This window comes from Neolamprologus multifasciatus, chromosome 14 (genome assembly GCF_963576455.1).
Source record: "Neolamprologus multifasciatus chromosome 14, fNeoMul1.2, whole genome shotgun sequence".
Lineage (NCBI taxonomy): Eukaryota > Metazoa > Chordata > Actinopteri > Cichliformes > Cichlidae > Neolamprologus > Neolamprologus multifasciatus.
In genome coordinates, this window is record NC_140452.1 from 34,638,696 (window position 1) to 34,651,246 (window position 12,551).

The 12,551-nt window shown below is 39.3% G+C and overlaps 1 protein-coding gene across 4 annotated transcripts in view; it reads right to left on the reverse strand.

Annotated features, from left to right (window-relative positions):
* The window catches only part of LOC146504500 (chloride channel protein 2-like), a 217,965-nt gene that overhangs the window by 38,456 nt on the left and 166,958 nt on the right, over positions 1 to 12,551 (reverse strand). For all 4 annotated transcript variants that reach the window (XM_085131423.1, XM_085131419.1, XM_085131421.1 and 1 more), the window contains 2 exons: positions 9,589 to 9,802; positions 2,145 to 2,278 (listed from right to left, as the gene is read on the reverse strand). In XM_085131423.1, the coding sequence (XP_084987549.1) occupies positions 2,145 to 2,278; positions 9,589 to 9,802 (348 nt within the window). The remainder of the gene's footprint in view (positions 1 to 2,144; positions 2,279 to 9,588; positions 9,803 to 12,551) is intronic.

Genomic DNA, 12,551 nt, shown 5'->3' on the forward strand with positions numbered 1-12,551 from the left:
TACATTGGGGTTTAGTCAACTTCTGTTGCATTTTGTGCACTTTTGCAGTGCCTTTCTATTTACTGGTATTTTCTCAAGTTGCAGTGCATTTGCCCTCTCAGTGTCACTGTAGATGTCACTTAAAAGGACAGTAAAGCATTCTGGTACAGAAATGTTGTGTGATGTCTGGGTGAAAAGTGACAATTATGGATAGACATTAATCAAAAAATTGGTCTTTTTTTAAATCTTAAAGTCCTTTCATGAGGACAGAGGCATACACAACGCATACTGACTGTGACACAGATGAATGACTACGCTAACAGCTAAAATATAGAAAAATGGAGAGATTATGTCTCGCCTTGAACACCTCAGTGATCTAGAGGAGGTGGTCTGCGATACAATTGGGCTTTTCTCCTCTGCTTAGGCAGAAAATGGATGGATTGAAATTTTGTTATTTGTTTTCTTATTTGATTTAAATGAATGCTTAGTACTCTTAAAGTAGGGTCTTTAGTCATGAATAACAACAAATCTTTATATTCTTTTTAAATATCAGGGGACCCATGCATGGCACTTCTCACTGAATGACTCAGACCCTGTTTGCTTTGATGGTAGTCCTTGATCACTGACAACAATGTAGGTGAAAAGAACCTTTTCAGAGCCAGAACATTCATCTTTTATATAGGATGTGTCAAACTGAGAGAATTATGCAGCTTTGTGCTATGCAGTGGGCATGTCAGAGCTATTTTGCTGACAGCAGCAACCTGCTGCAGCTGGAAACAAGAATGAGAATGGAGTTATGTACAAGACAACAAGTATAATGAGCTAAAGATAATTGAGATTAATACAACTAATTAAAACAGAGTGTTGGGTTATACAACATTTCTCTGTGGGTTTGTAGTCACTCATACTACAGTGTGAGTGGCAACATTTCAATTATACACAGTAATCTGGGCCACTGGGAAATATTAGTGCAGTTTCACTGCCCATTTAAGGCCAGTGATTTGCCCAATTTGACCATCTTTTGGAAGACTCATTTGATTTGCCAAACGAAACCCGTTTACAGACTGAGCACACTGTATGCTAACAAGCACAGCTGTCAGTGGGAGTGGGAGCTGTGTGTTCAGTTTGTGTTCAGCTCAGCCTTCGATTTCATTCGAAATTGAGCAGAAACTCAGAAGTGACAAATAAAGTTTATTCTGTTTTGTTATAACAAAAACTACAGCACAGAGCTGTGTCATAAATATATAAACCAGTGCATTCTGACTTTAAGTTATGCGTTTCAAACTCGATTTTGGCCCATCAGAAATTTGAATCCAGACCACCTACTAATTTGTGTGCAAAGTGCACACACTTAAAATAAAATAGCCAGACACACCTCGAATGCACCTGCAAGCTAACATACTCACAAGAAAGGAAAGTAAACGGTGGAAGGCAAACAATCTCAAGAGGTTTTTACTGACTACTGGTTACTGACTTCAGTTTGGGTTGTTATTTTTGAACCACACATCGGCAGAGCTATGCAGCCATGCAGTGGCTCTGAAGTCAAAAGAGGGATGCAGTTATGCCAAAAGTGTTCCCAGAAATCTCAAAGTGCTGGAGCTCTGACTTTCTTCATATCAGAGGAAGTGGCTAAGGACATCTAGGGGGTAACTTTGCAATAGATCAACAATTAATTTAATTAAAGGTTGTGTTCAGCAGTGGTAGACGCGGGCAGATTTCATCATAAAATGCAACCCAATAACAAGGTTTTACTGATTCAAAGCCTTAATGATGCCAACTTTGTAGAAAATGTATGAAATAACATTCAAATGGCACAACGGGGCTAATAGTAACCAATTTTACACATTGGTGATTTTCAATAGGCTCCATATTGGCCCCTGGTGGTTCGAAATTTCAGTTTTTAGACAAACCTTTGAAGTTAATTATTAGACATGCACACATTTTTTAAATTTGTCTCTATTTGTGCTGTAGACACAGATAAATACAGTCATGTGGTTTCTTATAGAAAAAATATCTGGACATGTGTGCCATTGGAAATAAGTGTATGTATTGCAATGAAACCTGTTTGTGTATCAACAAGTGGAATAACATGAAACTAAACTTCTAAATGTGTTACTCAGACTTTATACTGATCTCTACGATGGTGCATGTGTGTTTGTGTGTACCAGCTGATTCCACGAGTGCGAGAGTTTTGAGCTGGCCTGTCAGCAGCACGTTATGCAGGTCTCTGTAGCAGCAGTTGAGTGTGATGTACCGCACGTTGCGTACCATAATGTCCTCTACACGAATATTGTACTTCCTGAAATGAGAAAAGAGGAGAGACATTTATCAAGTGGTCATAAAGATGAGAAAAAAAAGTGAGAATAAGACAGATGGATGCGAGAATTTATTTTTTATTTTTTTAAACATTCCTCTGAATAGCCCTTTTGTTGCTGACTTGTAAAAATTTTGTGACTGTCATGCATTTTTTCCTCTGATGAACGGTCAACTGAAGCTTGATTAGTGCATGGATCTATAAACGCTTCCCCCCACATACTGTACGGCTTTGACAGCACATCCTTCTTTCAGCTGACCGGTCAATCCAATAACACCTTACTCCGTCGACACGTCATCCGGATGCTGGTGCTCTGCGTACAGTATTGGAAAGTGGGTGACATTTCGCGAGCAGCTCTTGCCTCAGCATAATCGTACGCCCCAGTACACCAGTCAGAAACACTTGCATTTCTCTCCCTGAGAAAGCCTGAGCCGCCAAAACCTGCAAACATGACCGCAGTCACTCAGTGGTTTTCGCTGCCAAGCCTCCGCAGCCATGCCAGGATGCAGGCTCCTTCTGTGGTGACAAGTCAATACACTGACCTCGCTTTAAATACAAAGGTAAATTGATGACCATTGTCTGCTAGCTCCTCTTTAATACACACAATGCATGAAGTTAGTCCAACATCCCTCTTAGGGAAATGAATGGCAACAACACAGTTCTGCAGAAAGATTTTCTATTGACTCTCTTGAGGTGTTGCATCAAAGCCTAAATCCACTTTACAAACAGTATTCGAGGGTCAATTAACCTACACTGTAAAGAGTAGCATCTCAACCATACTAGACAAGAACATGAAAACAGGAAGGGAGTTCTTCTAGAACCAGTATTTTTTTTAATGCCACTGGACATAAAACTCGAGGCTGAAAAACTGTCCAATATTACCGTAATTCCAGGAAATGATTGACTCAGTATCTAAATTCAGACAGTGTTGGATTTATTTGTCTAGGTTTTGAGGTATTTACTTCCACTGTACACAACGGAGGTGAACTAAATCTTGTTTGTGTGCCTCACAGCACTGAAAAATGACATTAGGGGCACCAGCTTTCATTTTTCATCGGAAGCACTTTGGAATTTAGTTTCAGAAAAAAATGGTCCCAAAGAAAAATCCTTATAGTGAGGAAAGTAGACTCCTAGAAAGAAATGAATAATTGAAATATAACTTTTCGATTTTATGTACCCTCAGCAGGCATGTGCCTGTTAGATTTATTCCCACCCTTTTACAAAGCTTGCCACAGCTTGCCCAAACCCTAACTCTACGGCTATATAACAAGAGGACAATTAGAAAAAAACATGCAGTTTTGTAATCTAAATGACAGTAATAGAAGGTCTTTATCTTTGTTATCAATAACTCACCACTTTTAGACATCTTGTAAATCAAACCATGATCAGAGACCATGAAATGTTAATGAAATTCAGCATATTTTGGGCACCACTAAAGATTTTCCTGCTTCTCTACATACCTAATGTTATCATTAAGAGAAAAAAAAACATTGGAATCGTTACAGTGCTCTATTAGTCTGCAATGGAAAGCAGAAAATTAAAAAGAAAGGTGAGCAAAAAGATCCTTTCTGGTGCAATAGCAGCCTCTTTTAATTTGATAGTGGATCTGAGGGAATAATGTAATGCATGCCTCTGAACTGGCCACAACCACTGCCAAGACTAATTTCCCTCGAGATATCAAAGGCAGTTGATGAAATGTGATTGGTTTCTTCTTAATTGGACCTTCCTCCCCTGCAAAGACTGGGCAGGAAGATACTGATCAGTCTGATTTATATCGAAGTGAGCATCAACCTATATGTTTGAGCCAAGAGAAACAAGCTTATAGGGTTATAAACCCAGGCTTCATAGATCATCCACATTGCTCAGGGCAGAATGGAGGGGAGGGTTTGGCTGTTAGGTTTCTGCATGCTTGAGTGAAGAGGGTGCAGACATTCAGGACAAGCAGTGAAAACTAATAGCTAAAGGGCTGTAATGATCATCTGCTGGAGCAATTATTGTCAGAAAAATAGAGATAACAGTGGATTATAGACTATTCAATCAATCAGAACTGGCCATTATGAAATGACTAAGAAAAGCAAAGTGACAGAATAAACAAAAGACAAACACATGGAAAGTGATGTTATGTAACAGTCGCCACACTTTCTTTCAAATACCACTCCAGTGTTGAAGAACGGAAGGCACAGGAAAAGGTTTCATATGTGCAGCGGATCATATATCAGATCTTTGTATTTGTGTCCATCTCAACATGTCTGCTTGTATCTGCACTCATATCTGTAAGAGTTGTGCGGGAGCAAAGGATTGAAAAAAAATCTAATTCTGTCCATGCCTGTGTGGGAGTATGAGCAAATGTACATGCTATCATACGCGTGCACTGCACGGCAGGCATTACACAAGTGTTCCTGGATTTGTGAGTGTGTGTGTGTGGGTGGATGGTTGCGTGGGTGTGAGATGGATAATTTCCAGTTAGAGTGAAAAACACGTTCTGCTTGGAGCGGGCCACACTACCTACCTACAGTGTCTCACCTACAGGTCCGCCTCCACTTGCGTATGCTGCAGACACACGCACACACACACACAGGCCTGCTGATGGAAAGTGGTGTGTGAGAGAGAGTGAGGAAAGAGGCACCAAAGAAAATAGAGTAAATGAAGGAGGAGGTAGATAAGAGCTTTCTGCATAACGAGTCAAGTTCATGGAGGCCTATGTGTTATTAAAGATAGATGATTCCAAGAGTTTGTGTACGTGCTCAGTGTTTACACACAAACAAACACATTATACATATCATATGGATTCACAATACTGGCAACGTGTTGTTATATACAGAAAATGACAGATGGTTGTGTCATCACTTATTTTCAATATGTCCAGGCTCATATCCACACACACTCTATGCATGTGCGATTTTAAACATTTGCAAACGTAATCATTAAGATCCACACACACAGCCACCTGCCTTATATAGTGTTGGTCCCCCTTATCCTGGTAAAAGAGCCTGTACTGTCGAAGCATAGGCTCCACTAGACCCCTGAAGGTGTGCTGTGCTATCTGCCAACATGTTAGCAACAGATCCTCTAAGCCATAAGTTGTGAGGTGAAGCCTCTGTGGATCAGACTTGTTTGTCCAGCACGTCCCACAGATACTCCGATGGACTGAGATCTGGGGAATTTGGAAGCCAAGTCAACACCTCAAACTCATTGGTATGCTCCTCAAACTGAGCAATTTTGCTTTGTGGCAAAAAGCCTTGGGCACACATGACCCTGTCACTGGTTCATCACTGTTCCTTCTTGGACCACTTTTTATAGATACTGATCGCTGCAGACTGGAAACATGCCACAAGAGCTGCAGTTTTGGAGATGCTCTGACCCAGCTGTCCAGCCATCACAATTTGGCCCTTATCGTTATGCCTTATTGGTGCATGCATCTTATTTAGGCATTACAGGATTCATACAATATTATTGGAGGAAGTTGCGTTATGTGAATTCATGGGAAAATTCTTTTTAGGCTTCTTGTAATATCACAATGACCACTAGGATATATTGAGATAAAGGCTACCTATGCTTTATGCAGCTAATTTGAACTGCAAGAGTTGGCAGTAATGAGGTTAGATGAAAAAGGTGCCACACTGGAAAAATCCTTTAGACAGGCCACTGGGGAAAAAAAGGTTTTATTTTTCGACCAAAGTGTTTCCAACGAGAAGATTCAGTTTGTGTGAGAGAAGATTAGCTGGTTTACAAAACTTTACAAATATAAGTGAGAATAATATTCCAACCTACACCGAACAGTAGTACTAAACAGCCTCCCCAAGCTTTTTCATGTGGCATGTCCTCCCTGCTATGGGTGAGGTAGCCACAAATAGCATTATATAATCAGAAATAAGAGAAACCTACAAACTAGACAACAACTACTTGGTGAAAACACAGCTCACATTGCAGTTTCTTACTCTCCCCGACATACACATGCATACACGGACAAGACAAGATAGTGAGAGTGTGATTGAGAGGCCACAAGGTCACAGTAGATAATAAGAAGAGACAGAGGAGGAGAGAGCAGATAGAGTGAGAGGGGAATAGATAACGAAGAGATGGACAGCGAGGGTCAACTGAGGTGCTGGCATAGGGCTGTTCGATATAACGATATATATCAGATGACGATATAAAAACGTCTATCGTTTCATTTTACGCTATGGTTTGTTTCGTGGTGTCGCAAAATAAACTGTTTACGGCAATATTTTTTCATCGTTTTGATGGTCACTGTAGTGGCTATATAAATTTCTTAAAGTTCTCTCTTTCTCTTATATTTTATATAACCACACTATGGACGGACAAGCGCCTGTTTTTATGCGCTGTGGTTAGCAACAACGATGGTAACAGCATCGCGTGTCCACTTGTTTATGTTCCACATAAACCTTTCACAATAAAGCTCAAGATCCTGTTGAGACTTTTCAAAATAAACTGAATCACGTGAAAGAGCAGATTATTTACGGATGAGAACTAAAAAAAGAGCCGCCAGGTGCTAAAAAATAAACCTTAGACTCAAACGTTAGATCACGCTTTTCCCCGCAGCACGCCGTGTAATAAATACTCACAAAGAAAACGGCGGCCTTTACAACTTATATGTATATACTATACTTATATGTAAAATGTATAGTTTCATGCATCAGTTAAAACGCTCAACTCCAGCTACATGACGCCCAGCTGGAAACACTTCCCGCAAGACGAGCTGCCCGAGATTCACAGAATTTACAGAAAATGTTACATTTTTGTGATTTATATTGTTATCGGGACGATAGAATTCTTATATCGGGATATGAGATTTTGGTCATATCGCACAGCTGGCATGTAGGTGAAGGACTCAAGTAACACACATAAATGTAACTCTACAGGGAACAGCTTCAGAAAATAATGAACAAGCAGAGGACCAAACAAAACTTTTCCTCATTGCTTTCAATTTGTGAATGCCGCATCAAAATCCAACTATTATGTTCACCTAATGATTTGGCAGCATCTATAACATCAGTTCCAAACAATTACACCAACAGCGCTTTTGTATGGAATCACAGGGCTCTGATGACACCAGGCAGTGGGTAATCCTATTCAGCATTGTGTCTTTGGCATGCATTATTATTAAATGTGAAGTCCATTAAAAGCCATGTACCAAGTCAGGTTCCTCCAGCCACACTTGTATTTTTGTGCAGCAGATTTTATTGTAGTGCTATGATTGAGTTTAAACACCCAAATTAAAGGCAAAAGTCAAAGCCATTAAAAAACACTGCAGACTAATGCTGAAGCAAGTGTATTCAGTTATTGAGTGAGCAACTAAACACAAATGTATTCATACAGTCAGTATATTTCATACAGTTTAGCCACAGTATGTTAGGCTGAGGTAATCAGCAGAATGAAATGTCTCAACGCTTCATTCATAGTTAAACAGCGTGCCACATAGGACAAAATTCCCTGCTGAGCCTCCAGTTTGACTCTTTAACTTTATTGCAACATCTAGTAAAGGCTGCCCTGCGAAATAACTTCCATGGTTGATCATGGTTGATCATCAGTCACTGAGTGCCACCATAAACTTATCAGCGCCATTAAAGAATCTACAGCTGTGGTTGAAATTTCTCTACAACTAGTAGTTTCCCTTTGCCAGCTTAAAAAGGATTTCTTTGAAAACACTCATTGGACTGACCAATCAGAACAATGCAAAAGCGGAAGTCTCTTTCTCACCTTAGAAAGGTTTCTTGGAGCCACATCTGAGGTTCTGAGATCATCAGTTTTACCAACTGTGTAAATGCAAGCTATTCAGATGTGTCACTACATTGCCTAGGTCTGGAAGAAGACTCACACTGTCACCCTCAGAGAGGAAATTGTTCAGGAATAACCCAGGAACCACCTAGGCTCAAACCTGCCATGAACTACAAACTGCTGGAACATCTGCATCACTGTCAACCGTGAATCAAGTTTAATATCACCAAGGACTAAGAGGGTGCAGACCAAGAAAGAAGGCAATGCTCCAAACTAGACACCTTTACATCTGTTCACATGCACAAGCCAGATGCCTTTTAGAGATTTTTTTTTTACTTGGCACAAATAGTTACCAGAAATGTCAGAAAAAGTTATGTTTAGAGCAATAAAAAATGAACACTAACCGTGTAGGAACTATAAAGCATGGTGGTAGTGGTAGCATAACTCTCTGGAGCTGTTTTGCTGTTTTCTCTGGAGCTGTTTTTAGCTGAAAAATTGACACTACTGGGTGTTCCAACAACACAATTTTCCCAAACACATTAAAACAGATTTTTCGAATTGATGAAAGAGGGTGACATTAAGCTTCCGGCATGAACTCTGCTATACACTATATAATAATATGCTGTACATAATGCTGCTAATGCTGCTTAAATTAAAGTTACCTAAAAAGGGACTATATATATAATTTCTCCGACAATGCAGTGGATTCAGACTAACACTCTAATATCTGCAAAAAGTATTTTAATTGCTATCATGCCAACGTGATCATGCCAAAAACTTGAAAGCTAAATGTTAGCATGCTGTCTGTGGGCTAATGTAGGTACAGCGAATCTGACTCTGCCCCAAGGTAGCAAAATTCCTCTCATACAACCTCTGAAGTTTATAAATTTCCATGTTATGATTTGCAATGCTTAACTTCACATAATAATAAGTTACGCTAACAGCATAATAGGTTTGCCTTTATATTTACCAGATAAATATAACAAAATAATAAATCTTCTAATTCAGCCCCCACCCATTAATGTGTGCATTCTTTTTTTGAGATGACATACAGTTTTATTGGGCCCACTGACAACTTTATCATGCTAACATTTTAAAATCATTTTGTCTGTAGGGTAATAAAATTATAGCTGGCCTCAAGCTGTCCTAGGTACCAAAAATTAGCCTAGTAACACTTCTAATGCTGAGTAATTTTCATGTTGTACTTGTTTAATCTCACACTATGCTAAAGCTGACACACTGGTGGTCATAGTGGTCTTTCATTTACAAGCTATGCTACTGAGCTTTTCAAAATCATTAACAAAATCAATAAATGCATTTACCCTAATTTATTCCTTTCTTTGAAGCATACTTTTCAATTTGATTTCTTAACAATTTGATGCATAGATATTATATGACCTTTAACTTTTTGCACATACTATAAACCTTGACCATTATTTTTTGAATTCTTATTAGCTTTTGGTTTAGTAGTTAACATTCTGCATAATGGTATTTACAAAATTAAAACTTGTTTGTATTTTGTCTTGTTGTGTGCTGGTGTTTCTCTAGAATATACATACTCGTGATGACCCCAGCCCAGCTCTGGGAGGTAGGGAAGCTTCTTGATCCTGATGATGGAGTCGTAGAGGGAGGGCTGCAGGGACTGGGCCACGGCATTGGCTAAGATCACTGCTATCATCACTGGCAGGATGTGGGAGATCTGGCCAGTCAGCTCAAACACGATGACTGCAGTAGAAACTGTGTGGGTGACTGCTCCTGACAAGGCTGCAGCACCTTTGGGTTTGGGAGAGGACAGTGGGGTTAGTAGAGGACCAGAGAGAGAAAGTGTAGAAATAATTGGTTAGACGTTTGCTTGTAAGGTGAGATTTGGGGCTTTAGAAAGGGGTCCTTTGGGTGGCATTCAAAGCCCCCCCTCCAAAAACAGTTGGGTCAATACTAATATGATTTCAAAGAGCAATAAAATACTATCTTACTGTCCCCAGGCATATGACAAAGAGAACTGTTGATTAATGCCAGAGACGGAGTCTCAGTTCTTCAAAGGTCTTTTGAAGATGTTAAAAGAAAAAAAAACCTTTTTCTTGCACTTGGTTCCTTTACCATATTAATCCATCATCAGTGACTTCATTACTGTCTGCGTTCCCCCCAAAACTACAGGAAGTAAAATTAGCCAATCCCAAGATGAAAATACATAATCAGAAGTCTTTCAAACTATACAATAGAAAAGCTAACAATAACAAATTACTTGTTTTAGAACATGATCTATAACTTTCTTGTGTGAATTAGAGCAGTGCTTTCGGATGTTTTATAACAAACCTTCCAAGACTCTTTACTTCAACTACTACATGTCCATATTACACTATTATTGGTTGTTGCTGTTAGCTGTGATATAACATCTTATAAAAACATGTATAAAAAGTGGTAATTTTAGGCTTTACTTCCCTTGGTACAATCAGAAACTGTTTCTACTGAGCCTATAAAGACCTAAAAATTCATGTTATGTTATGGTCGTTGTTACTACATTTCAATCCAGTTTTGACTTGGCAGTTCTGCTGATTTTTTAGTGGTCATAGCCGGAGAACTGGTTTTTATTACTGTGACAGTAATCTTCGTTTTGAAGTTTTGGTCATTTTAGGAAAAAAACCTTTGAGCTTTGTGCTCGGCAAACTTCAAGGTACATAATTAAACTTCAAATGTCCACCTCCAAGTGTTTAAATCGATATTCCTACAAAACAGTCCAAATGCAGCAGGTGTACAAGATGTGCTCTAGCACTACACATGAATCCAAGCTTGACAGGGGAATTGAATGAACTTAAATCATTAACAGCATTTAAAAAAAATTATAATAATTTTACCTTAGTGTTGTAGCGTGCACAGTGGGATAGATTCTTTACATTGTCTACAAGAAGCTGTACATTATATAGAACACATTTCTAATCTAATCTACAAAATCAAACTTCAGATTTGGAAGTTAATTCACTCGAAGAGTCTTAAACAACAAAACAACAGAGCACTTCGCTCTCACACTGCAGGCTTACTTGTTGTTCCTCTAGTATTTAAAAGTAGAATGGGAGGGAGAGCCTTCAGTTTTTAGGCCCCTCTTCTGTGGAACCAGCTTCCAGTTTGAATTCAGGAGACAGACACTATCTCTACTTTCAAGATTAGGCTTAAAACTTTGCTTTTTGCTAAAGCATATAGTTTGGATCTGGTGACCCTTAATCCTTCCTTAGTTATGCTGCAATAGGTGTACGCTGCTGGGCGATTCCCATGATGCATCGAGTATTTCTTTTTCAGTCAACTTTCTCACTCACTATGTGTTAATAGACCTCTTTCCACTGAATCATACTTGTTATTAATCTCTGGCTCCACGACCCCAACTGGTTGTGGCAGATGGCCCCGCCCCTCCCTGAGCCTGGTTCTGCTGGAGGTTTCTTCCTGTCCCACTGTCGCCAAAGTGCTCGCTCATAGGGGGTCAAACGATTGTTGGGTTTTCCTCTGTATGTATTATTGTAGGGTCTACCTTACAATGTAAAGCACCTTGAGGAAACTGTTGCTGTGATTTGGCGCTATATAAATAAAAATGAATATAATTGAACACTATCTCATCCATACTGACTCAGTTCAAGCAACTAAATACACATTTATCCCCTCGCCCCACAGCCTTCTCCCCTATGTCCATAAAGCAAAAATCAACTATTTTGAATAATTCAATATAAAAGGAAACTTTACATTTGCAAATCTATTTAAAAAAAATAAATACAGAGTAGTTAAAAGAGGAATACTCTAGCCACATCAAAGCAGAAAGAGCAGCATGGGCAAAGTGAGTGTTTATCCTAACAGAGAAAATGGATGAGACCAATCCAAAGAATGAGATGAACACCAGGGGGAAGAATACCAGAGAATGAAAGCATTAAAATAAAAAGAGAAACAGATGGTGAGTAAGAGAGTCTACAAAGACAGGTTTCATTGTTCTTTCTCCTAACTTAATTAAGCCCATGTATGCCCCTCAGATAAATGCTACTGCTCCCTCTGCCCATCCCAACACTTATTCCTTAAAGCAAGCTCCGCTGCGAGATGAAAGAGGCTCATCAGAGTGTCAGGCCTGTAAAGGGGTGACTCATCAGCTATAGTGCAGCACAACAACAACAACATCAGCCCCAGAAAAGCAGCCACCGCCAACCCATAACACTGACATAATCAGCACGGCTGTCAACAAGTAGCAACTGTAGCAACGCTGCACCTCATTAGACACACAACTTCAGGAAGAATCTATAATGTATGTAGTGCAACCATTTCTTTAAAGAAACACTGGGTACAGCTTCACTATCCAGTGTATACAATCATTACCTTTTGCTGGTTATTATCACTTATTTTACTATTTCTCTGTGTATCCGGACAAATAAATCATCTAGACTGATACATCAGACATTAGCTTGTCGCAGTGTTTGTGGCTTCTGATGAGTAACAACAAACAGAAGTAAAGATATGCCATAGGGAAGTTCTGACTCATTAAAATAATGTCTCT